The following is a 27,000-nucleotide window of genomic DNA, read 5'->3' as shown; positions in this document are numbered from 1 at the left end:
AGCTCCGTTAGAATCGGTTCAGAAAGTTTTTTTTGAAGACATTGCATGCATCAAAACAATATGAGAGAATAATAATTTAACCGTGCAACCTCACCCCTTAGTTAAGCCACTCTTTACTGAAACTTTCGAAAGTTCCCAAACAGGTGAAGTTTTTTTGCCAACACACATCAAGGAAATAGAAAAAAATTACATGGTGCTAGAATATAGTTTTAGCTATCTTAAGAAAACATTAGCGATTTGCTTACAAGTTGCCGGTAAAGAAATTTTGTTTTTCAATGAGCGGTAGCTGTTTCGGAATCTATGTTTAATTATATAAATTTTCGAAGAAAATCATGAATATTTGTTCAGATCTTTTAAAAAATAGGTTTTTTTTTGCTATCTGAGAGATATTGTTATTCAGAACTGATATGTAGAACGACAGTTTGACTTTTTATTATTGTTAAGACTTTCGATACGAAAGTAACGGAATAATCGTGCACGTGGTGGGTTTTTTTTTCTTCAGACAAATTTCGACTTTTTGACTACCCATTTTTGACGGAATTTTTTTATCATTCGAAAAATATTGTTGTCTTGGGATCAAATTTGAAAAGATATTTCACCTATGGTCATTTTTTGTAAAGTTACGGTGATTTATATATTGCCATTTTGGCCAATTTGGGACAATTAACGCGCGATATATTTCGCGCTGTTAACGCGTAAGCGGAGAGTTAATGCCTCTTAGAAGTCGTTCCAAATTGGTTGAAAGAAGCTTATTTGCCCTAATTGATCTGTTAGAAGGAGCTAAATCTATCCTTTTGTACTTTATACGTCGTGTGGGGGGATGATTTTCATCAAAAATTTCAAATTTTAGAAAAAAAATTTTTCGTTTTTTTTTCACATTTAATTTTTCAATGTTATTACTGCTCCACCTTAAAAGGCAGTCGGAACATTCAGGGCTTCGCCCTGATTCGAGCAGTCTTGTTCTTTTTGATACTGAAGGCAGCTTTGGTAATAGGATATTTGTAAAACTGGGATGAATAACGCGTGATAATAGAGTTTTTTATTGAATAATTGGCAAGTTAATCTGCAACCTGTGAACTTTAGGTAATTGACTTGAAGTTTAGCATCGCTGGCACTCACATAACCAAGCATTACACGCGTCCCTACACAAATGTAACTAATTGTACGTTAATTGTGTTAAGAACTTAAGCTTTTCTGCCTTAATTTTTATGAATTTATTTTTCGACTGAAACCACGCTAACATAATAGTATCACTCGAATTTACAAAAACAAACATTTTTGCTGTATCGAACCAAACCATCACACTTCGTAACCTAGTCCTCTGTCTCGTTTTAATCCAAATATCCAAATCTAAATATCTTTTGACATTGAAGAGTTTTTAGGCACTGAGTTATCTCTTAAGAAGCGTTTTTTCCCGGATAAGACACTTTCACCATATTTATCTGATTCAGTTCAGCAACTTACACGAACTTATAGTCATCGCTGCGTCAGACGCTGATAAGTCACCACTGATCCACGTTAAAATCCTGATAATCTTATAATTTGGGATGATTAACGCTGCGACGTCAACTCTGGATGCCAGTTCAATAATCGAAAAAAAGTTTTGACTTTAAATTTGAAATGAAATGATTTCAAAAAGTCAGAAAAAAATATCGCTTTTGGTGTTTAAAACTGCAATATAATGACAATGTCGGCAACCATTGGTTGGCAAAACTACAATTGTTGATTAATTTTCCAAAAATTGACTCTTTGCTACGCAATTGTTCTGGCAACTACTGATTCTTATGGTGCCAAAATTGCAGAATTTACATGAAAATAATTTGAAAGATGTTTACATACGATCATAGTTATTATGAAATAACAATTTTTGGAACATTACATCATCAAAACCTTGTATGTAACACTTTCTAAAAAAACGTGCATCATTTTTAATCCAAATTTCACGTATGTTCACTATTGGAGCTTCTCTATATTTTCATCAAAATTGGGCGCAAAATTTAATCGTTTTTGCATAATCAGAAACACTCAGTTGATATATTTAAATTCAACAGAATATTTTGCTATGTGTTCACTTGTTTGCAAATGAAAAATGCCACAATTTTATAACAAAAAATTCAACCGCTCCAACAAAATAATCAGCATGCTGAGATATTATGCAAATTTTATCTAATTGCATCAACCATAAGTGGCGTTTAAATCTCTTGAACCATAAGCGTGATCAAAGTGGTGTATGGTTTACTGCTTAAGACGGCGGATTTAAAAGGGCTCTTCTGACTACAATTCAGAGAAATTGGGTCTGCTTCAGTCACCGCTTGACAAATTTGATTACCATTTAGTACAGTGTACTTGGCGTGTAAACTTGAGACAGCAAATAGTAGAAAACGGACCCGCGCAAATTATGAATGATATGGGCAGCTGACTAAAATTTGAATGAAGATTACGGGACTTGCAATGCATGCAAACCAGTTCAATGCCTACAAATTTTATTCCCAGTCATGTATTGGAGTCCTTGTTCGAAGACGGTCACCTCGCTTATGCATGAGATGGTGGCGTCGCTGCTGAGAACGTGCGAAGTTAAGAGTGAGAGGTTTTGAGTGGAGGGGCCGGAGATTGGGGGACACTAAACCATTAAATAGTTGTACCCTGACACCGCGCCATTGAAGAAGTACGGCAAAAGTTCCGAAAACGATATTTTGAGCGCGACCTCTTCAAATTTATTGTTTTGACAGAACAAGTTTTTTTTTACCTCATCAGTGCAGAGGAGTTAGAATCATTTGCAAACTTGGACCAAGTTAACATCCTCCCCCCTAAACACGTTTAGGGGGGAGGATGTTAACTTGGTTCTAAGTATTGGAATTTTCAGCCAATCAGAATCGAGCATTTTACATGCAGCGCTTAGCAAATTAAATTTAGTTTAAGCGCTGGGGTGGAGGATGTTAGCTTGATCCGCAAACTTTATGAAAGCATTGCTCCCCTATAACCGCCACTGCTCAGAACTTAAGGCATTAACCAGAAAAAAAATTCAAAAAATAGTTAAGTATAGAAAATCTAATTAAATTGCCGTATTATAAACGCTTTTCAAATAAAAAATGACTGCCTGTTTTGTTATCTAATGTAGAAAAGTTCTATATTTCAAGCTCATTCAAGTTCGGACAACTGCTATTTCGTCGAACCACCTGATATTTTGAAGGGAAAATGTTCAAAGCAGCAGCTGGTTTGCCATTCTTGTGACCCGCTGGAATATGATCAACTGTGGAGGTTCGTTTCAGGATCTTCGGTCGGGTTGCGATGACACCAAAAGTGTTCACACCTTTTTCACATCCAATGTCAAATGCAATTTGTTTAACCACTTCTTGCTTGTGCTTTCGCAAGCTTCCACGTCGCATTAACCTGTAAAATGCAAGTCAGTTGATATAATTTCCATATATTTCATAAGAAAATCCCCAATAAGTTCGCCGCCTTTATGTTCAAGCAATGAACTGAAAGCAGCAGCAAACTTAGGGTAGGGGTGTTTTAACTTTTAGGGATAGAATTGGGGTTAAGTGAAGTGAAAGTTTTTACGGATTTAAGCGTTGCAAAGAAGAAAATGTGTATAAATTGGTGCGACTATAGTCAAATGCAGCTCTTCAATACACCCCCCCCCCCCAACAAAAAACCTCCCCATCAGATATGGAAAATAACTTTCAGATTCACTAACGTGATAGAATGTGATGAAAAAATGTGTCTGTAATTGAGTAATAATAGGGGAGGGGGGAAATAGTTAATAAGGTTTAAAATTCGTTTATGCTTAACTGTTCAATTCTTTCTTAATAGAGGGGATATTCGTTACAAGGTACCATAGGGGATGGATGGGGGAATAGTTAATAAGATCCTACGTTTCTGCAGCGGATTGTTTGTTGGACTATTCACCTGTAGAAATGTTTGCGTATTGGCTTCTGACTGTAAAAGTAGACGAAAGGGTTGATTGAGTTGTTCAGCGTGGCCAGTGCCCCACTGATCACTTGGATGTGCATAAGCAGTCGGATGTCGGAACTTCCGAGCAGTCTGGCGAACAGGACTGAGACTGGTAGCGTGTATGTGATGAAAGTGGTGCCCACTATTACGGCGTAGCACTTGATCAGTTTGAGATCGTACCTGCAGTCACATAAATTGAATTAACTATATGTGAAAATTCTATAAAACGTATTCACTGTCTCTCAAACTAACTTAAATTATTAAATTAGTTTAGCTTTTTGTTCAAAAGATTGACAGAAAACAGTTTTGGTAGGTGATAGAAAAAAAACTTGATTAATTAGGAGAGCGGTGGTGAAGTGGTTATGTCTCCGCCTCTCAATCGAAAGGTCGGATGTTCTAAGCCCACCATGATCCGTGATCGTTGCTTAAGGGTGAAGCAACATTACCCGGCCCAGAAAAATAACCAAAAAAATTGCATGTAGTTCTTAAACAGGTGCACAACAGCGGTTCGCCGTGACGAGCTGTACAGCTCTTCCGTTGGTCCTTTCCCCCGTGGTTAAATAGTCTTAATCTTAAAAACTTGATAAATAATTTTAAAAATAACAAAACTGTTCGTATCAGAGCCAAGCCCTGATTGTTCCAACTGCCTTTTAATAACAAGAACAAATTAAACGTAATAGAAAAATATATTTTTTTTCAATTTGAGTTTTTTTGTGAAAATCATCCTCCCACACGCCATATAAAATTCCTCCCACATGCCATATAAAGTTCAAAGTGATAATTTTCGCGCCTAGTAGCAAATCAATTATGGCAAACAAGTTTCGTTCAACCAACTTGGAACGATTTCTAAAACGGATAAAATCTCAGATTACGCTTTAATAGCGCGAAAAATATCGCGCGTTAATTGTCCCTAATTGGCCAAATTGGCAACCTGTAAGCCCCATAACTTTACGAAGAGTATTCACAGGTGAATTATCCTTTCAAATTTAGGCTCAGAACAACAATACCTTTTAAATGATATTACAAAACTCCGTGGAAAATGACTAGTTAAAAAGTCTAAATTTGTCTGAAGAAAAAAACCACCCTGAGCACAAATATTTTGTTACTTTCGCTACGAAAGTTGGAACAATAAAAAAATAAGACTCGTTTATTGCTCGTTTATCATTAAGAGGCCAAACAGTGTGTTTTGTGAATTTTAAGTGGATTCTGCATAAGGCTTAAAACAGAATTGATGATTATTCCGCAACATTGCTATTTTTCTTTGATCTTCTTTGCTGTGTTATATTCCACAAACAAATAATTAAAACTTTGTATTGCTCAAAATTGCACTGAAATCACGCAGATTCTTCAATAAAATTTGTGGAATCCGCAACAAAGTTTGCGGAATCAAAAACAGTTTATGGAATCCACAAAAAATAATAAGGTGTGTTTAGTAAATTTAAGCTGTAAAGGGAAACCCCATATTATAAGCAAAATCCGCATAAATTTGCAGAATCCACTTACATTGTGGAATCCGCTTACATTTGCGGAATCCGGAACAACTAGCTATAGTCGTTCGTTGTGCAATCCGCTACAAAACTAATGTGCCGACAAAACTTTTGTTACAAATACTTGTGCGTGAAACCACGGTACGTTTGTAAATATAATTCACATTCAACTTTTACGTTTTAGACTATTTTTAAAAACTTCTATCTGGATTTCTGTGACCTAGAGACACTAAACCGTGCGTTTATCCAGTACACAGTTTGCATTTTGTGATGTGTCAGGTGCGCTAGATTCTCGGAATTTGCAAGTTTTCCAGCGCAGCACAAGAACTTGATACAAATAAGTTTCCAAAACGGAATTTAATTGAAGAAACTGAAGTTAAATGGTCAAGGTTTCGATGTTAAGCGAAGAAAAATTTTCTTGATACAGTGTTAGACTTCAATATTTTGCTCAGTGATTGATAAAACTCTGCGTTCAATTGCACTCTTAGCTTCATTTGCTATTTTAAAAAGCATTTTGTCTCACTTTGCTCACTTTGACTACAAGTTTTTTTTCAAAATTTGCCCAGAAATTGAATAGTTTTATTCACGCAAACTTTTGCCGCTTATCGAGTTTTCACTGCATTTTGCTTGGCGTTAAGCAAAGTTTTATAGTGCTGACTTCAAAATTGGATTAAGAAAATGAAACTGAATCTTTGAACTCGTTTCTCTCCAACTCAGTCAGTTTTGAGCAAAAATCTGAGGACAATCACCATCATTTTTATAGTGCTAAAATTACAAACTAGAATGACACCACCTGAAACTTGAAAACTCATTTGATTCAAAATTTAGGAAAGAAGCAGGGTCAAATTTTGCAAGATTAATTTCAATTGACTAGTTTACTGGCTTTTTTTTGCACCACATGAGTTGGCCCGTTTTAGAAGATGTAGTTTTGATTTGAACATTTGCGAAAAAAAATTGACATTGTTTATTGTTCAAAACTAGTTTTTCCATATGAGTTGCTCGTTTTAGGGGGTTTAGTTTTATGTTGAAAATTTGCACAAATTATTGTCATTGTCACAAGCCGAATTTGAGACAAAATAGTTTGGAACTTTTATATCAGTTCGTTTTGTACGATTTTAAAAAATCAGTATGATAGAAGTTTGTTAAGCACAAAATGCGTTGAAAACTCGATAAACAGCGCAAACATGCGTAAACAAAAAACTATCCAATTTTTCGAAATTTACTATCATAAGTCACTCAGTCATTAACTAAACAAAGTGGCAGCTGGTGGCTGTGTATTTATCAGAGAACTTTCTAAACACGATGAAAAAGGCATGGAATTTTGTTTTAATATTTTTTCCAAATTGAGTTGTTCACCCGGCGAAAAATAATGAACTTAATAAATCAGAGTTGAGAAAACTTTAGCCAATATATGGTTCTGATATTTTTGAAAACCGTTGATAGGTCAGTTTTTGTTGAATGATATGTTTTTGGAAAATGTTTTATAACTCCTTCAGAAAATGTCAAAAAACCAGTTACTCAAACCAGAGAAATTTTTAGCAACTAAAGCACGACTGAAAAAGAGTTATAACATTTTTTCTTTTTTTCATTGAAACTGTAAGAACTAAAGTTGATTTGAATTATCAGAATACCGTCTATGACTTTTCGTATGTTCCCGCATTATTCCAAAAACCTTATTGCGTAAGAAATCTAAGTTTGCGATTAATCTATTTGACTTAATATGTTAACATAAATAGCAGCTGTAATGATAAGCGGGTATCGTATATTAGAATAAATTTAAACTTTATTCAGTTTTTGTGTTTTTGTGAGCTTGCTATTTTGTCAAACTTAAAAGTTCTGTGTCTTATGTTTTTGTTGCGCTTCAGTCATTTTTAATCAATTTTCAAATTTTATTGTTCTGACTTTTGAAGAAAGTGACGGAACATTTGTGCTCGGGCGAGATTTTTCTCCAGTTTTTTATATCACCAGAAAGACTTTGTAATCTTGAGCTCATTCGCAAAAAAATATGTTTTTACCCTATGATTGTTTTTTGTAATTTTAAGAAAATTTCAAAATTTCCAATTGATCAATTAGGGACAATAATCGCGCAAAATATTTCGTGCTATTAACACGTGTGTGGAATTTTAATCAGTCTTAGAAACCGTTCCATTTGGTTGAGCCAAACTAGTGCTCATAATTGCTACAATAAAAAGGAGCAAAATGTAGCACGCTGTGCTTTATTTGGAGTTTTAAGGGATAATTTTTGTAAAAAAAATTGCTAAAAAAATCCATAGATCTTAAAAAGTAATCAGAGAACACATGTCTTTGTCTTGTTACGAGACGTCTTGCTAATTTTTTTGTGATGCTCTAAGATTAAAAGCTCAAAAATTCAAACTTTGACAGCTGATACAATGCCTGTGATTCAATTATTCAACGGTTTACCCAGAGGCATTATAAAACCACTCTCAATTTACTGATTCAGATTTGATTACTTCTAACTTTATTTTTTTTTATTTGCTCAAAAAATCAAAGTTCAAAAATCCAAAGTTTAAACTAATTAAATCGGAATAAGTTCAAAGGAGATTTTAAAAGTCTCTGAGTAAACAGTTGAATAATTGCATCGCAACTATTTTTGCTTTCAAGTTTTAAACGCTTTTTAAACTATGGGTGCGCTCCCTTCCAATGTTATTTTTTGACAAAGTGTTATTAGACAAGAAAAAAAGCAATTAGCGTTGATAAGAATAATCCATCGAATCAATTACTTTCAAATTACTTACAAAAAACGGTAAATATAACTGCTGTCAACTTTTGCTTCTAGATTTTTTAAAAATGAAATTGAAAATTCCGACAGTTTCAGCATGTTGGAATTTCGATTTTGATTGCTATCAATTTACACCATATTGGCCTCAGCGGAATACATATACACTTGAAAAAAAAATGAATTGAAAAAAAAATTCTAGCAGGTAATGTCGTCAGGAAATGGAGTCATATATCAACCAACCGAAAACAGAGCTTTCATAAAATTCAGTCAAAAACTGATGTGTAAAAAGTATGTTACAGTTATTAAAGTCATGTTAATTCCAATCATTTGACGTAATTTTTGAGTTTTATACACTGCGCAATTCAGTTAATTTGTTCTTCGGTTGGTCTATTTACACTCAGAAGATGGTAAACTAGCACAATTATCATAAATAATGTGATTTGCACAAATACTAATGATGTATTACTAGCTGGTTTGCCTAGCAGTGCAATTTATTTAAAAAGTTTCAGATCAAAGGCAAAGGAGATGCAATTTGTAATTTTTTTCAGATCAGAGGTAAAGGAGATGATGTGAACTGAAAACGTACGGCTATACTTCATTTCAACAAAAAATTGCTCGACGTTGTTATGTAAAATTAGCGAAGTGTAAATCAGCTCACCATTTAAAAAACAGCCAAAAATTTTTATCAGGTGCGAATTTAGGGGGAGGCGGACGCCCCTTTTTATGACTTTGACCCTAACAAATAACAAAGTGTCCCCTCTTTGGACACTTCACTTTTGCACAACCGGTTTTTTATTCTTTATGAAAATTCAGGAATGAAAATTTCAGGGGTGAAAAGGCCCTGTACTCTAGACTGAGCCCTGGAAGTCAACTTCAAACTTGGAGTATTTGGGAGAAGCCCGCTCTTACATATTTGAAGTTTAACAAGTTTGAAGTTAACTTCCAGGGTTCAGTCTAGAGGGCCTTTTCACCCCTGAAATTTTCATTCCTGAATTTTCATAAAGAATAAAAAACCGGTTGTCCGAGCGGGCTTCTCCCAAATACTCCAAGGTTTCAGTGCGCTCGTCTTAATCACCAGTGGGCCCAAAAAATCCAGTGCAACCACTCCTGAGCCTAAAATCCCCGGGTCGTCAACTCCTGAGACACCCATACCTGGACCTTCAAGGCGTTTAGAAACGATAGCTTCTTTAGACACTGAAAAAAGGTGAAACTCTTTCATCAATTAGTTCTATTTCTCCGAGCAAGTCCAACATTCCCTATCCTACCTTGACGTTGGTATCTTCAATTTCAACTCACTGGGCATAGGCATGGATAGCCCCAACAAATCCCTATTGCGATTCTGGCCATGCTAATTTGTGACGCATTAGGAAAAACAAGAAAAACGAAATCTTTCAGAAAAGCGAGCGTATCTCAGAAACTGAACTTGGAGAGGCCCATCGGATTGGCCAGGGCTACGGCGGAGCTGCCAAAATGTCCGGGGTTTGACGAGGAATTACTGACGCTGTGCTTTAATTTGCCTAAGCCTGACACTGGTCAATTCATAAAAAGTTCTTCCGATACCGATAGACCGTGCTTTTCCCCTGACTTCTCGAATCATCAACTTACTTCGCGGTTCTGCAAAGCATTTGGTTGTTTTCTATGAGATCATAGTGAACTTGCAGCCCGAAGCTAGCAAGACTGCTATCCAAAAGTTGTCTGACACTCGATGGGTTGAAGGACATGTTGCTGTTCTGACTTTTAGCCAGCTCTAGTTTTCCCTTGAAGCTACACTAGAAGACACAGAATAAGCCTGGGAAAGCTGTGAAACTACAAAAATGTTAGCTCCGCTCTAACAAAAAGAAGAATTGACGTTCAAATTTGGTCTCGATTTACATCCACAAAGATTTGGAAATCAAAGTCGAGGATGTCGTTGACAGATTTGCCGCAAAATCGAAGACTCAGTTTTGCTTAATTTCGTTTAATTTTTAAATAATTCAAAATTTTTTTCAAATTTTTTCTCCTTCCTCCTCTCCCCGCGCTCAAGCAAATTTTGTATTTGCCCCTGATTACCTGTAAATGGTCAATAGAGAAAATACTTGTAACAATTACCTCAGTATGACGCAATTTTCAGTTAAGCTTACCTTAAGTTCAACTGGTTTGCTCGTTGTTAGTCCGTTAAAATTTCAACTGGTTCATACGCACCGGTAGGTAAGTCCACATAAATTATGCTTGATGACACATGATTTTTATGGAGCAGTTTTGCAAAGTCAGAAGTACGCAAAAGCGAAAGACAACGTTCAGAAAATGCATATTGGCCTGAGTCTAAAAATTATAAAAACTTCTTATGAGCCTTATTTGATTGTTCATTTTTGATTTTCCACAATATTTTTTGTTTGGTTTGTTTTGCAAATATTTTTTTGCACTCGAAGCATCAAAATTTCTCAAACTGGGAGAAAAAGTTACTCAACGGTCAAAACTGATTGTTAAAATTCGAAATCTGAATGGAGGAAACTTCCACCCCTAAGCGCAAATGCTTTGTCACTTTCTGCAAAAGTGAAAACGAAAACGAAATGCTACTCCAAGGTTAACAGTAAAACAAGACTGCTCGTATCAGGGCGAAGCCATGAATGTTCCGACTGCATTTTAAGGTTTATGGAGCAGTAATAACATTAAAAAATTAAATGTAAGAAAAAATATAATGAAAAAATTTTTTTTTCCAAAACTTGAATTTTTTATGACAATCATCCCCGACACGCCATACAAAGTACAAAAGGATAGATTTTGCTCCTTGTAACAAACCAATTATGGCGAATAAGCTTCTTTTAACCAATTTGGAACGATTTCTAAGACGGACTAACTCTCCGCTTACGCGTTAATAGCGCGAAATATATCGCGCGTTAATTGTTACAAATTGGCCAAAATGGCAATCTTTAAACCCCCATAACTTTACGAAAAAATGATTACAGGTAAAATATCTTTTCAAAATTGAGCTCAGGACAACAATACCTTTCGAATGATATAAAAAAAATTCCGTCAAAAATGGCTAGTTAAAAAGTCGAAATTTGTCTGAAGAAAAAAAAACCCACCCCGAGCACACATATTCTGTTACTTTCGTATCGAAAGTCGGAACAATAACTGCTCTCATCAGGCAACAACCCTGATTATCTCGGCTGGTTTTTTAAAAGTGCCTGGACTAGCATTTGGCTGCAAAAAATATGTCATTAATTTTTTTTTTTTTTAAACTTAGATTTCAAAATGTGCCCCTTTTGAAAATGAGGGCACCAAGCGGGAACTCTAATGTGCAGTGATTTTGTGGTTAAACACTATTTGACTCATAGACTTTGATTATCAAGATGGGAACCAACAGTGATCAATTTTGTGCCCGTCAAATTATCTTGAGTGTTAGTGTTACTATAGCGCGGCTTGAATTATGCCGCTTGAATTATAATTGCGGCTGTATAAATTTTCCGGCTTTTGAAAGAAATGGCGGAATTTAGATATTTGGACTAGTTTTTATCGACAAATTTTGAATTTCGACGGAACAAGTTTTGACTATCTAAAAAATATTAATGCCTTTGACCTCAAAATTAGAATTTTTCGCCTGTTACATTTTTCATAATGTCATGGGATTTGGGAAATGCCAATTTGGCTGGCCATAATGTGCAAATTAATCTGCGCTCTATTTCGTTCAATGAGCGCAAAAATGGCAAAAGAATCAGACTCGGACAATATTCCAAATTGATTTGAGGCAAGCTGTTTAGTCTAATCGACTGACAAGTCGCTTGATGCGAAACAGATCTTTTAAATTTAACATAGCGTGTGGGGAAACATTTTTAAAAAAAGTTCGTTTACATAAGTTTTTCTTGTGGAGGCTTCAGCTGTTTTTTTTTAAATTAAAACGTACGTCATATACATATACGTCAAATTTTGAGGACTGCCTGTTTTCCAGATTTTTAATGAGAAACAATTATTTGGATTAAACGAGTTATTGATTGTTTCAAGGCTGTTTTGTACAGACATGCCTAAGAGCAATGAACAAATGGTTCAAATCTATGTTAAGTAATGCACCGCTTCGAACAATAAGCTCTCCTGATTTGAAATTGGATTTTTAAGAGCCGAAAAAAGTTTGCTTCCGGATTATGTGAATAGTGGTGAAACGAAACTGTAGTTTCCATTCATCAATTCCAGTTCTAGTTTTTAAAAACATCGATTCAGAATATAGAAAAATGCTGTCTGAAGGTTCGTTCAAACGCGTTGTTTTTGTTTGAAGTGCGTGGGAAAAATACAATTCAGTTCAAACTTCCTTCACCATCAAAAGGCTAGAAAACAGATAAAAAGCTAAATGGCTCACTTTGATAAGTTTTGGTTTTCTTAAAGAGTTGATTGCTGTCGTTCATTATTTTAAGAAAAAGGGATTGAAAAGAGTAAAAAAAATAACTGTGCAATAGCACGAAATTTGTTTTAAAGATGCAAGGCGTATCAGACCGGTTTACCGCATCCGATTTAGCCACACCAGAAAAAAAACGAAGGCTATAAGTTTGTTCCTATTAACTTAAATTTAATATATTACCAATTTTTCAAGAAAAAAAACTGTTTCATTCACCAAAAAAGTTCGTTGATACATACAAATAATTATGATTAATTTGATTGGTGTTGCCATTCATTGAGAACCCACTTTTCCTGTCTTTTATTCATATTTTACATACAGATATTCCCAAAGATGTCTTCATGCTCAAAGACGGCTGTTTTTATGTCCTTTAGGCTTGAAAAACTAAAAATAAGTCTTTGTTGTTGCGGAACCGCAACGAGTTTGACTCCAAAAAATGGAAATCACATTTTTCAAAATGTTTTCCATGGCGCCTACCTCCCTGAGCTTCAGGAACACTGTTCAGTAAAAAACGCATACAGAGAGAACACTTGTAAGCAGAACTGGGCCAATATTTTCCCGAAAGAGGGCAGATTTTAAAAAATCTTGGAAGCTTTGTTGACTTAAATAATTATCAAGAAAAGAAAAAAGCGCAGTTTTTAGGCACAGTTTGGAATATTTTTGGTAGAACTATGTGCATTTGAAACTTATTAATTTGGCTAATGAAAGGCCTTCGAAGAAAACAGAATATTTAAGCATGGCATCGTTTCTTTGTTCAATTAACGGAGATCGAAACAATATTTTCTAACAAAGTTTTTTTTTGTCCCGTTGAAGATAGCGACACCTTGAAATCAAGTTTAAAAATGATTTTTATACCCAATCTTTTTTTTGCAAAGTCCTGGGAGTTTCAAAAATTGTCGTTTTGGCTATGCTCTGGACTAAATTAAGCGCGTTTTGAACATTTTATTATTAATTTTGAAAACGTGACGCAAAGTATGTGTGCGTGTCGAACTATCCCGCAGAACAAAAATGTTCCAAATTGAATTGAAGCTAGCTAATCGGTCGTATTAATTTCGACGACTCAATTTTTCTCACTTCATCTGTAATGTTAGTCAAATTTTTTAATTTTTAAAAATTTGTCCTACCAAAAATATTCAATATGGAATGAGGGGCACTCGGAACAATCAAGACTATGCCTTGATACAAAAGCAGTCTTGTTTGTTTTTAACGCGCAACTTATTGCGCTCCTATACCACCTTTTAACGGAAATTTAAACCATTTCAAAATGAAATGATGCCAGAGACTTGCTCAAATCAATTAGGAGCCCTTTAATCAATTAGGAGACGCTAAATATATCTTTTTTTTGTTTATAAACCGTGTTTTATAAGACAAAACTCAAAAGTTTATTGTTCCGACTTTTCGTAACGAAAATAATCGAATATTTGTGCTCGGGGCATTTTTTTCTTTAGGCAACTTTCGGCTTTTGAATTAGCAATTTTCGACGGAGTTTTTTCTAGATCCTTCAAAAGGTATTGTCGTCTTGACCTTAATTTTGAAAAGATATTTCACCTGTGATTATTTTTTGTAAAGTTATGGGGTTTAAGATTGTCATTTTGGCCAATTTGGGAAAATTACGGCTGGATATAGTTCGCGCCATTAACTATAAAGCCGTCATAGAATTTGTTCCAAATTGGTCGAAGGAAGCTTATTTGCCACAACTGATATGCTACTAAGAGCGAAATCTATAATTTTGTGCTTTATATGGCGTGTGGGGGATGATTTTCAAAAAAAAATTGCGAAATAAAAAAATTTCCCTATTTGTTTTATACTTCATATTATTAGAAACCTTAAAAGGCAGTTTGAAGATTCAGGGCTTCACCCTGATACGAGCAGCCTTGTTTCAATTTGGAATATTTTTGTGTTCGTTAGATTCACCGCAAGCGCGTGATAGAACGAGATACACCGCTCGTTAATTATACCAAAGTAGCCAAATTGACACATTTAACAAATCAGAATAATTTCACAAAAAAAAATTGCAATTAAAATATCTTCTCAATTTTGAGCTCAAGGCATGAATATATTTCAATTTACGTAAAAAAATAACGTGTTAAAATTTGCTAGTTAAACAAAGTTTGTCTGGAGAACGAGCCACCTGGAACATCAACACTCCATCAATTTTCATCTAACGTCGGCGGAACAAAAAGAGAGACAATTGTTTGCGCTCACCTCACAGCTGAATGTCTTCTGGGCGGCTTCCTTCTCACTATTGTCTCCTCCACCTCCTCCTCAACTTGATCATTGTTGTTCACCTCTGTCATCCCCACCTCAATCCCCGAAGCAAACAGTCCCCCCATCCCGTGCCCTGCTCCCTCTCTCCGCCCCACTGCTGAGCCTTTACTAATTGCCCCTCTCCTTGCCTTCACAGTTTCCTTGCGCCACTGTTTGTGTCGCACCTACAATTTAATATCAGCTTGTAATTGCAAACTGATTGTTACTGAAATTTTTTTTTTCATGCCTCAAAATGTTTCGTGCTGTGATTGAGAAAAAAAATTTTTTCTTTTAATTCTCTCCATTGAATTTCCCGGAAAAAAGATTTGCATAATCCTGCTTAAAATTACTTTTGATGTTCTAAATTTTAGTGAAATATGTAAAGGTGAACATTTGTGATTCCTCAATTGACAAAAAAGGGTTATTAAACAATTCCATACTATGAACAAGACTGCTCGTATGCAGGGCAAAACTATGAATGTTCAGACTGCCCCTTAATCCATATCGAATTGTTTTTGGGAGAAAAAAATATTGCAAAACTATAAATTGTGACCAACATTTCAGATCAAGTGGGAAAACTTGAGTCGTTTGAGAAAAATATTACGACAGATTCGCTAGCCTTAGTTCAATTTGTAACAGTTTTTTGCGCGGGATAATTCGCCGCGCATAAATTATTTGTGCTACACTTTCAGCAATATGATTAAAATCCTTAAAATGCGCATAAATTAGTCCAGAGCATGACTCAATTGAGAATATTTGAACTTCTATAATTTTGTAAAAAAAGATCAGAGGTAAAATATCTTTTAATATTTGACTTCAGGGAGTCGCCATCTTCAGTGGGGTATTGAAAATTTTGCTAAATACTATTATTTTGATTACCGAAAAAAGACTGAATACAAAAACCACCCCAAGCATAAATAATCCGTTTTTTTTTCAAAACTTGGAATAACAAACTACCCCAAGCATAAATATTCCGTTTTTATGGTGAGTTGGAACAAAAATGCTTCTGACATTGACAAAAACAAATGGATGGCGATCAATTCTGTACAGATAATGTGAAGATCTTTAAGAAAATTGATTCAAATTAATTTAGAATCGGTTTGAATTGATTTAAAAAAAATCTAATTTCAAACAGATTTAAATCAGTTTAACTCATTATAAAACAGTTTTTTTTTCAATTTTTTTATATATTTTTTTACAGTAAAATAGAAAAAAATTACAAATTTTTCCGACTACCGTAAAATAAAATTTGTAAGCAAAACATTTTTATTGAGGATTTGATGGTTTTATTTATTGTCAAAAACTGCAACCAAATCCATTCACAAAAATTTATAGGCAATGACATCAACTTGTTGCGACAGTAAAAAACAATCGACAAATACCCTAAGTTGATTGCATTATTCAACAGGGCTTGAAAATCAATTCTTCAAAAAAGTTTTTAATATGTGTAAAAAGTTGATATCAAATTGAATCAATCCTAACCAATTGTTTTCAGTGCGAGTTGTCATACACATAAAGTCTGTAGAAAAAAGTGTTTAAAATTACATGATAAGCCTTTTTCCTTGCTATATGGAATTTAATTTTGGTTTTTGGTTTAAGTATAAGTGTTTTATACAAAAACAGAACGCAGCAGGAGTTGCTTATGTAGAAAACGAAGAGTCAGAATATTGAGAAGAATATTTTTAGAGCAGAATGAGTCCCAGACTAGAAAAATAATCTTTGATACGGGATTATTGGTGTGCGGTAGAAGGCGACAACTGGCTCTAAGTTTCGTATAAAATCTTATCCTCGATTGGCAAGCTTGCAACATGCTGGTGCGATTTCGTAGATCATTATTTAGTTGCTTAGGCTGTTTGAGTGGTGTTGGGTGGTTTGAAATTTAACAGGACTGCTCGCATTGAGGTATGGTATAATTCGTTATGCTTTTCTTTGCTCCTCTTCTTGCTCTTAGACCATGCTTCTCATTGACCGGCCACAAGCAACCAAGAGCCTCGCAATAAAACTGTATTTGGAGATTTACTATCTAAGCTGGCTTATTGCGTTTCATGTAAGCTGGCTTATTGTTCCGACTTTCGATACAAAAGTAACGGAATATTTGTGCTCGGGTTGGGTTTTTTTTTTTTCAGACAAATGTTGACTTTTTAACTACTCATTTTAAACGGAAGTTTTTTATATCATTCAAAAGTAATGTTGTCCTGAGTCTAAATTTGAAAAAATATTTCACCTGTGATTTTTTTTCGTAAAGTTATGGGGGTTTAAAGATTGCCATTTTGGGCAATTTGGGACAATTAACGCGCGACCAATTTCGCGCTATTAACGCGTAAGCGGAGATTTAGTCCATCTTAATTTCAACCAAATAGTTCCAAATTGGTTGAAAGAAGCTTAGTTGCCATAGTTGATTTGTTAAAGGAGCCAAATCTATCCTTTTGCACTTTATATGGCGTGTGGGGGGATAATTTTCATTAAAAAATTTCAAATTAAAAAAAATTGATTTCATTTTTTACATTTATTTTTTTTTATGTTATTACTGCTCGATAAACCTTAAAAGATAGTCGGAAAATTCAGAGCTTTGCCTGGATACGAGCAGTCTTGTTTTTTTTGTCGGTATATTTGTACAGAAAATGAAATAGTTAGGCTTGGTGTGGTTTTTTTGTTCAGTCAATTTTCGCGCGATCGGAATAATTGTTTTCAACAAAAAACTTTTACACCCCATTAAAGATATTGACTTTCTAAGTTCTTATTTAAAAAGATATTTTGCCTCCGAATATATTTTTGGAAAGTTCTGGGGGTTTGAAAATTGCCAAGTTGGCCATGTTCTGGACCAATTTATGCGCGCTTTGAAGAGTTTATTTATAATGCTGAGAGCGTAATACGAATTATTTATGCGCGATCAATTATCCCGCACAAGAAAGCTGTTCCAATTTGAGTTTGATAGGCTAGCTAGTCGGTTGTATTAATTTCACACTTTGATTTTGTCCAAAATTTGTAGGTTTTCAATATTTCAGTTTCCCAAAAAGTACAGTGCTGATTTAAATTAACCGGACAAAACGAGCTAAACTTGAAATTTAAAACGCGTTTTTCACAAATTGGATTGAGTTAAGGTGAAAATTTATGAAGACAAAACTTTCTTAAAATTAGGAATAAATATGGTGTAGTTTGTTTTGCGAAATTCGGGCCCAAAATTTAACCCCAAAAATGGGTCATTTTGGCTTTTCTTAGTTATTCAAAAATTACGCCAAAAATACCCAGTTGATCACAGACATAATTATATCGAAGTGAGCTCCTTACGTAGCTCAACAAACTTAAAGAAGGGTTGTTCTCCAAAAAAATTGTAAACCGTTTAGAAATTGTTCTTGATTAAAAATTTGGTGTTTTATATAGTAAAAACGACCCTCTTTGTCTATCAAACAGAAATAAATTAACTTATACAATGTTTTGGAGAATATACCCTTCTTAAAGTTTTTTGGGCTACGTAAAGGGCTCACTTTGATATAATAAGGTTTGTGATTGACTGGGTATTTTTGGCTTAATTTTCGAAAAACTAAGAAAAGCCAAAATGACCCATTTTTGGGGTTAAATTTTGGGCCAGAATTTCGCAAAACCAATTACACCATATTAATTCTGCTAAAAAATTTTTTGCAAGTTTTGTCTTCATAAGTTTTCACCTAAGCTCAACCCAATTTGAGAAAAACGCGTTTTAAATTTCAAGTTTAACGCGTTTTGTCCGGTTAATTTAAATCAGCACTGTATTTGGTATGAATTAAGGGACAGTCGGAACATTCAGGACTTTCCCCTGATACAAGAGGTTTTTTTTAGGTTAACGAAATTAATTTTTGAGCTCTTTTTGGCACTACTCAGTAGGTTTGGGCCAAAAAACTTTGTTTTTCTGGCGCACCATTTGGGGTAAGTGATACTAAGCTTTTAGACATGTTTAAATTTGTTTCGCTAACCAAATAGTTGGAAAAGCCGCAAAAATATACTTGTAACGTTATTTTTGTCGGCATATTTTTTGCGTCGCGGAATCTGGTAAAAGCGAAAACATCAAAGAAATGAAGCAAAATGATCAAAGAAATGAGCTCAGCATTTTAAGCTGCGCTATATAAAGCCAATTGTATCTGAATTCCACAACAGCAAAAATATCAAAAAACAATAGCGTTTATGCGGATTCCATGACAAAAAATTGTCCAGCCTTGTTGCGGAATCCGCTTACCATTCGGAAAATAAACAACTTCGCACCGTAGAGGCGCCTTCTCAAAATTATCATAAATTGGCGCCAAGGGCGCTGCTAGAAAAATTTTTCAATTAGGTTTGTGTTGAAATGTATGACGTGTGAAATAATAATAATAGAGAGGACTCTTTGGTTGGTGAGGGGGTCAAATCCTTGAGGGCAAAAAGCTTTCTCCTTCTAAATCCGCCCTTCTTTCAAGCAAATTGGGGTATACGGCTTCAAGATTTCTAATTTTTATAATTTTACAGGACTAGGAAGTTAATATAGGTTTTAATAATTTTAACTGACCTTGAATTCTTTTAGCTGTTCACGTGCTGTTTTGAAGACGGCGTAGAAGAGTATTGCGACTAGGGTGGCGGCTAGAAGGAGGTAGGAGGCGAAGACTGAGACGAAGAAAGTGGCGTAGATTCTCTGACAGTAGAGAATGTTGACCAGTGGTACGAATACGGACAGCGGCACGCACCTGAAATTTTTCATGTCATTATGAAGCAGCTTGAAAAACGACAGCAAACACAAGGTTCTTCAAGGTTACTCGTGTAGGCACAGGCTTTTTCCAGTTCCCCCCTTTCAAAATACCGAGTTTTTTTGTTTGTCTTACGTATTATTACGGCTAAATGCGCGATGTTACGTTGTAAAGTATGAAGAACAAATCTGATCAAAGTTGTCGATTTGTTCACCACGCCAAATTTCATTGCATTATGATAACGTTAAATAAGCTTTTCAAAATTGAATTTGAAAGGGGGGAGGAAACTGGAAAAGAGCCTAGGGACGAAGCCCTTAATGTTCCGCCTGACCTTTAAAGTTTTTATGGAAGAGTTTCTAGTTTTCGAAAAACTGATGAAATTCTTACAGATAACTTATTTTCGAACCTATTTTTGAGTTTTTTGAAAATCATCACCTGCACACTATATAAAGTAGAAAGTGGTACATTTCACTTACGACAAAGTAATATTTAGACTGACGAGCATGTCAAATTTGTTATGGAACAATTTTTAAGCGCAATTTTTTGCCGCCTACGCGTAAAGAATACACGTGCAATAATGATCCCAAGCTGGATAAACTGAAAATTTTCAAACCTAATAAATTTGCAAAAATGATCACATGTAAAATTGCCTTTTAATGTCTAAAAATTGCTAGCTAATAAGTCGAAATTTGTCTGGAGAATTTGCCTTCATAAAATCAAATAATGCAAGAACAAAGAGTGTAAAAGTTATGAGGGCGAAACCCTGATAGTTCTGACTGCCCTTTAGCCTAGATAAAAGCATTCGAACTTTTGTTTCAAATCTTTAGTTGACTTATATATTTCTTAAATTTATCCCTCAACAGGCTATATAGAGTTCAAAGTGATATAGTTGGCGTCGGATTTCGTTTTAATAAGAGAAAAATGTTTGCCTCAATTCAAATTGGAACTATTCAATTTGCCGATTACGTTTGAAAAGGATGAACTATTTTATGCGTTAATTATATCAATTTGATTTATTGTGTTAAAAGTATTCCTAAATTTGATTCCATATAATCTGAGAAAAAACATTCGCAGTTCTGTTAAATAGTCAAAAATTGACTTAAAAAATTTACCAACGCGCAACTCTTTTATCTTTTTCTCCAATTTCGGGTGCACATAGAGGCACTAAGGCACTAGAACTCCTGCTCATTCGTTTTTTGTTCCGATTATCTAAGAAATTAAGGAAAATGTAATCTCGCGTTTTTTTTATTCAGACCAATTCTCAAAAATATTTCCCTCAGGGGACCACTCCATGGATTCGTACTTCAAGAGGGTTTGCACTCACCAGAAGACTATCTTGACTTAAAGAGTTCTGTGAAATGCACACTAATAGACTAACGTGATTATAAGAGCGCTGTGATACATTGATGTTGAATGTTTAACGCGCATTATGTACCCGTGGCGATTTATCCCGCGCCACAAAGTTGTTCTAATTTCAATTAAGGCAGGCTAATTAATAGTCAATATTTCTTTAACCAAAAACTATTCTAGACAAGTTTATGGACAGTCAGAACATTCAGGGCTTTGCGCTGATACGAGCAGTCTTGTTTTTGATTCAGATGACTATTACAAAATTCTGGTCCCGCGAGGGATCGCTCTCTTTGTCTAAATGCGGCCAGCCAATTGTGCACACTATAGTAAACTGCCATGCATATGTGGAAACTGCATGTTTTTTATACCGCTCTAGAAAACTTTTCCAAATTGAACTGAGGAAGCTAATAAAAATCGAGCACAATTTTTTCGGCCGAGACCGCCAAAATATCTTATTTCTGTCGTGACGTTGATAAATTACGCAAAATGTTTCGAGCTGGTCGAAACATATAGAATTTTGGTTGAGACCGTGAAACATAGAGAGAACACCCGACTCCGGTAAGAGCAAAACTACTCAATTAATTTGAACCTGCGTGACTTGAAATGAACTGGCTTGAATCTGTAACCACTACTCAGACTTGACTTTTGATACTTGAGCCAAAGTCTGGGAATCAAATAGAATCAAAAGAGGTAAGCGTCCAAGTAATTCGTTTCAAAAATCAAATCTCAAGTCTGAGTAGTGAGTACAGGTTCAAATTCATTCATTTCAGGTCACTCAAGTTCAAATTCATTGAATGCTTTTGCTCTAATCTGAGTCGAGGTACTCTCTCTATGTTTCGACGATCTCGACCAAAATTCTATAAGTTTCGAACAGCTCGAACAAGGTTGCGTACTTTATAAACGCCACGACCGCAATAAGGTATGTTTCGACTTTCTTGACCAAAAAATGCGTTCGATTTTGCTGGACACATGCGAGATTTGTTTTGACCGTCTCGACCAATTTCGGTCAAATTTAAGTTTCAATTAAAAAGAACTATGCAAAATAAACATGATATAACTTCTTCAGGTTTATGTTTCTTCGGATATATAGTTAGGGTACATAATTTCTTTGGGTGTATAGTTTTTGTGTTTATGTCTCAGGGTCATTTTTTTTATCATTATGAAAAAATTCTGAAGAAAAACTTGTTGTTGAACTCGTTTTTATTCTGTGATCAGCGTAAAAAAAGTTGTTTTTATTCTGTGATTATTTTTTATTAAACTAACTTTTTTTACGCTGATCACAGAATAAAAACGAGTTCAACAACAAGTTTTTCTTCAGAATTTTTTCATAATGATAAAAAAAATGACCCTGAGACATAAACACAAAAACTATACACCCAAAGAAATTATATACCCTAACTATATATCCGAAGAAACATAAACCTGAAGAAGTTATATAATGTTTATTTTGCATAGTTCTTTTTAATTGAAACTTAAATTTGACCGAAATTGGTCGAGACGGTCAAAACAAATCTCGCATGTGTCCAGCAAAATCGAACGCATTGTCGATTACTTAATTGGAGTAATAAATATAGGTAAATAAATGTACGTTGTTTTTAAAGGTATTTTTACCGATCGACCTGTAGCTATTTTGGGCCTAATTAGGTTTATCAACCAATTACGATATATATGTAGAGGCTTTCTCTGCGTTCTCTAGTACTAACTACTCAAAATTCTTGAATTTTAATATCTTCCAATTATTGCATTCTACAACTGTTTTTACTCCATCCGTCAATGATCAATCCAAAGTTTTTGTGTTGTAGCTTTTCAATTTCTCCAATGCTTTGTTTCTTACAAAGCGGAGTTAATTTATAAAAATAGGTTTTGAAGTTCCTTGGTGTAATTTTTTTCTAGATTGGTAGTCTATAAAGAAGTAAATTTTTCCTTACATAATCACCCTCTCTCCAATCCATTATAGTTCTTTCTCACTTTTTTGGTTATAGAAAACTCAATTTGAAATTTTGATGGTTTAGTTTGAATGTTTATCAATCAATATTTATTTTTTAAACTTAATATAACAATACAAGGTCTGATATGACAAATATTGAGCTTGCTGTTCCGACTTCCGCAGAAAGTGCAGAAAACTTATGCTTGGCGTGATTCAGTCAAATTTCGATCTTTTAACTAAGAGTCCTTGGCAAATTTTTTTGTATCACCTGAAAAATGTTGTTTATTTGTGGTCAGATTCAAAAACTTAAGAGCAAAGTATAAAAATAATTTAAGTATAACATTTTAGGTCAATTGAGTTCAATAATTGTAAAGTACAGAGTAATTTATTTCGCACAACTCAGTTAAACATTTTACTTGGATTAGGCTAAAATTAGGTAGAGCCGCAAACCCAATGAACCAATCTTCAATCAACAGATAAAAAAGAACGATTAAAATGCCTAATTAATTCAAGTTTGAAGTTTGGCTCTATAACTTACGCAAATATAAACATGAACAGCCGGTTGTTCTTGAAGTTGTACAAACTGTTTCAAACTAGACCTACAATTAGACTTGTTTAGGTTCATTATAAACAATCTAAGCTGAATCAGCAGATGAAAAGCATCAAAGCCAACACATCGCCGAAGCTCTGAACAAAAACAACAAAAGATTGCTAGAATCTAAAAACAACAAGACTGCCCGCATGAGAACAATACCTTGATTGTTCCGACTACCTTTTAAAATCTATGGATCAATGATCGTTTAAAAAATTGACGAATAATTCAAAAAAATCTGGAGACTAATGTTTGCTGGTCTCCAATAATTTTTATTTACTAAAATTTTGATGAATCATAAACTTTGGTCCGTCAATAGCAGTAGTTAAAATTTGAGTGGTCTTAAAACGATTATTTAGTTTGCGTCTACTCTTTTGAAAAAATAATGAGTGCGGGATAATTCGGCTTGTTAAGTTGAGTGTTGAAATTATTAACTATTAATCGAGCGCTATGAACCGCATTTAAACTAGCGGCAAGCATATCGCTTGGCAATCCGAAGATAGCTGGAGCGATACCCATACGCAGTCAGTTTTTTGTATGAGCGGTTTGAATAACAAAAGACCCCTCAAACCTATATATTCTTCTTTTTCTTCGAAAATCGATGCAAAATATTTTGTCAAAATGCAGAAAAAGTTGAAAATTAACTGAAATAAAAAAACTACCCCAAGCATAAATATCGAAAGTCGGAACAACAAAAGTACTCGTATCAGAGCTAAGTCCTTAATTATCTAATTGTCTTCTATGGTTGTAGTATTCTTAGCTGTAGTACTATTAGTTGCAGTACTTTTAGCTTCAAAAATTTAATAAATTAAAAAACGAAAAAAGAAAATTAAATTTTTTGAAAATCATCTTCCCACACGCTAGAAAGGGTACAAAATGATATATATTGCATTTAGAAAAGTTAGAGGCTGAAAAAATAGCATGATTCTTCTTTATTTTGAAGCAATTTCTATGACAGATTTATTCTCCGCTTCCGCGTTAATAGCACGAATTATATCGCGCGTTAATTGTCCCAAATTGACCAAACTGACAACCTTTTAAACTCTCATAGTTTCACGAAAACTATTCACAAATCGAACATCTGTTGATATTTTAGTTCAAGACATCAATAATTTCCGGATGATATAAAAACAGACCATCAAAAAAGGCTAATTAATAATTCATCTGGAGGAAAAAAACCACCCCGAGCTTTTACTAAAACTATTAATTGTTGACCAAATAAAAACGGGAAGACCCTTAAAACGATATCACTCAGCCTAATCTGATAATCGTATGTCAATCAATCTAATGGTACCACATTTTGCCTAGATAGACTTATAAAGAAACTAAAACACATCCAAAGACAGTACTAGCCTAAGACAAAGTTTCAGTTAACTGAACAACAAACCTAGAAATCAATGACATGTGTTCGACCGCGATATCTCATACTTTCATTGAGGATAGATAAATATTGTGTCTCAGTTAACCTCAAAATATGCTTTTATCCTTTTACATTAGAAAAACACCTCGAAAACTTACAGTAAATCACAAATTTCGAACAAGAAAAACTTGTAGACCATTAATCTAAGTTTTGACTTTTTCCTGCAAGCTTGTTGACATTACAATCTTTGACTAGTGTAAAAAATGTATCATTATTCGAATTAGAAGGCAGCATCCCAGAATCGTTTTGATCAAACCCACTCTAGGAGTTTTATTTAAGACTTAAAATTTGAGGATAATGAGTTTTTCAGAAAACAAATTTTTTTCTACTCGTTAGTTAAATTTTTGACGTATTTTACAACGCTTATGTATTCGGTTCGAATTGCTAGCTTTATGTTTTGATTTTCAATCGAAAAAGTCACCACTTAATCGAATTGGGTCGAAATTGTGAAAACATATCTGATTTGAGTTGAGTTAAGCGAGCACAACTTCGGTCGAAAAAGTCGAAACACGCCTGAATTTAATCGGTCAAAATATACACATTTTGGTCGAGATTGTTGAATAATGTGACTTATCGAGTATCTAGCGAGTGATTCAAAGGATTACTTATGAACGTAGGTTGGTTCTTACCAGGAGACGATAATTGAAAAGTTTTTCCACTTGAACATGAAGTCGTGATATTTCAGCGGGACACAAATGAACAAACACCTCTCGGCCGCAATAGCACAAACACACGTGATGTTGATAGTCGGAAGCACCATCCCGACACTCTCTAGAGCACACGGGATGCTCTCGGCAATCGTGTCGTCGAGAAGTCGTGAACTGATTATGAACACGTCATAAATTAACGAGCACGTATCAGTAACAGCGAGATTGAACAAAAATAAATTGGCGTGTGTATTCATTAAGGGAAATTTAAAAAACAAAACAAAAAGTATAAAGTTTGACGACAACCCACAAAACGCAAAAATAACTCGGATAATATCGAAAGCAAACACGAAGTCATCATCGACCAAGTTTGACAAGCTGGTCAAATTAACAGTTTCGTTGACCATTTTAGAGTTGACTGCCTTTTATGAATACCCGAATCAGGTGTGACGTTTAGAAATATAAATTTGGCGAGTATGGCGCTTGTGTCGAGTCTGCTTTTAGGCGGCTAAATAACAGAATCAACAAGACGCCATGGGCTGTAAATTAAGTCAAAGTGAATACAAATTTAGGTGAAAACGTGAATTATGGCTTTTTCTCGTTCCATTTCGCTTTGTGTTTTTGATGGATGTCACTGATGCTTAACGATTTTTTAAAATGCTTATTATTTTTTTGCAATTTTTCGATACTCCTGTCTTCTGGTTGGTCACATCAAAAACATATACAGGAAACAAATCGACTGCAAAAGGGGATAAAAATTACTGCAGTACTTCACTTGAATAACATACAGTAGAATGTTGAAGCTTTTGATGGTGAAGTTTATTGGAGGTATCAGGAGAGTTTAAGAGGAAAAGTCACCCGTAGAGAAAGAAAAATAGTTTGTTTTTGAACTCCGATGAGACTAATTAATCATGCCTTCTTTTTTCACATTGAAAAAGAAAGAGAATTTGGGTGTTTTTCTAATAAGTATAAGTAAATAAACTGACATGGCACAAAAATACTTCTTTGAAATGAAATAAGATACCGAAATTCCAAAAATAAAATCAATATGAACCCATTGGCGCTCCCAAAAGCGTTTTTGAATATTAATTTTTGGGCCTTAAATACCTATATATTTTCTTTACTATAAAAATAACAACTTGACTGTTATGTAAGCGGGAAAAAGGTAAATTTAGACTGTTGGTACGAAAAGAAAAACTGAATGCGAGATTTGGACCAGAAATGAGATACATCATTATTGTTTTATTATTCCCCAAATTAACTAAAATGGGACGCCCACATTCAGTTATAAACACATATGCTACCCAAAATAGCAAATTTGACTAATGACCTGGAAAAAGTACTTCGACTGAATATTTTATAACAAAACTATGGCTTCCCAATTCTTCAAAGTCCCGCTCAAATGAGCTAATTAGGATGACTAATTCCACTCTGATTCAGACTGAGTTTTCTCGCTCACATTTTTTGAAGAGATCAATGACTGATTCTTAAAAATGAGAATAATTAAAAAAGCATAAATTTGGGGTCTGGCTTAGGAATGTGAGACCATCTCATGAAATTGAGAACCTCACCACCCAAA

General features: G+C 34.5%; 1 protein-coding gene across 1 annotated transcript; it reads right to left on the bottom strand.

Annotated features, from left to right (window-relative positions):
- Positions 1 to 3,125: 3,125 nt before the first annotated feature.
- Positions 3,126 to 26,058, bottom strand: LOC134846693 (G-protein coupled receptor 84-like). Its single transcript, XM_063864078.1, has 5 exons — positions 25,404 to 26,058; positions 19,311 to 19,485; positions 14,753 to 14,979; positions 3,910 to 4,134; positions 3,126 to 3,390 (listed from the first exon to the last, which is right to left on the bottom strand). The coding sequence occupies exons 1-5, from the start codon at positions 25,826 to 25,828 to the stop codon at positions 3,126 to 3,128; spliced, it is 1,317 nt and encodes a 438-aa protein (XP_063720148.1). The 5' UTR covers positions 25,829 to 26,058.
- Positions 26,059 to 27,000: the final 942 nt, after the last annotated feature.

This window comes from Symsagittifera roscoffensis, chromosome 5, assembly GCF_963678635.1.
Source record: "Symsagittifera roscoffensis chromosome 5, txSymRosc1.1, whole genome shotgun sequence".
NCBI lineage: Eukaryota > Metazoa > Xenacoelomorpha > Acoela > Convolutidae > Symsagittifera > Symsagittifera roscoffensis.
This window is presented reverse-complemented; position numbering and strand designations above follow the sequence as displayed.

Bases quoted from the DNA above. Each gene is read 5' to 3' on its own strand.
- LOC134846693 (XM_063864078.1), bottom strand. From the start codon at position 25,828: ATGGTCAACGAAACTGTTAATTTGACCAGCTTGTCAAACTTGGTCGAT. The intron at 4,135-14,752 runs GTGAGCGCAAAC...ATGTGACTGCAG, and splicing joins AGAAGACATTCAGCTGTGAG to GTACGATCTCAAACTGATCA. The intron at 3,391-3,909 runs GTGAATAGTCCA...TGCATTTTACAG, and splicing joins ATACGCAAACATTTCTACAG to GTTAATGCGACGTGGAAGCT.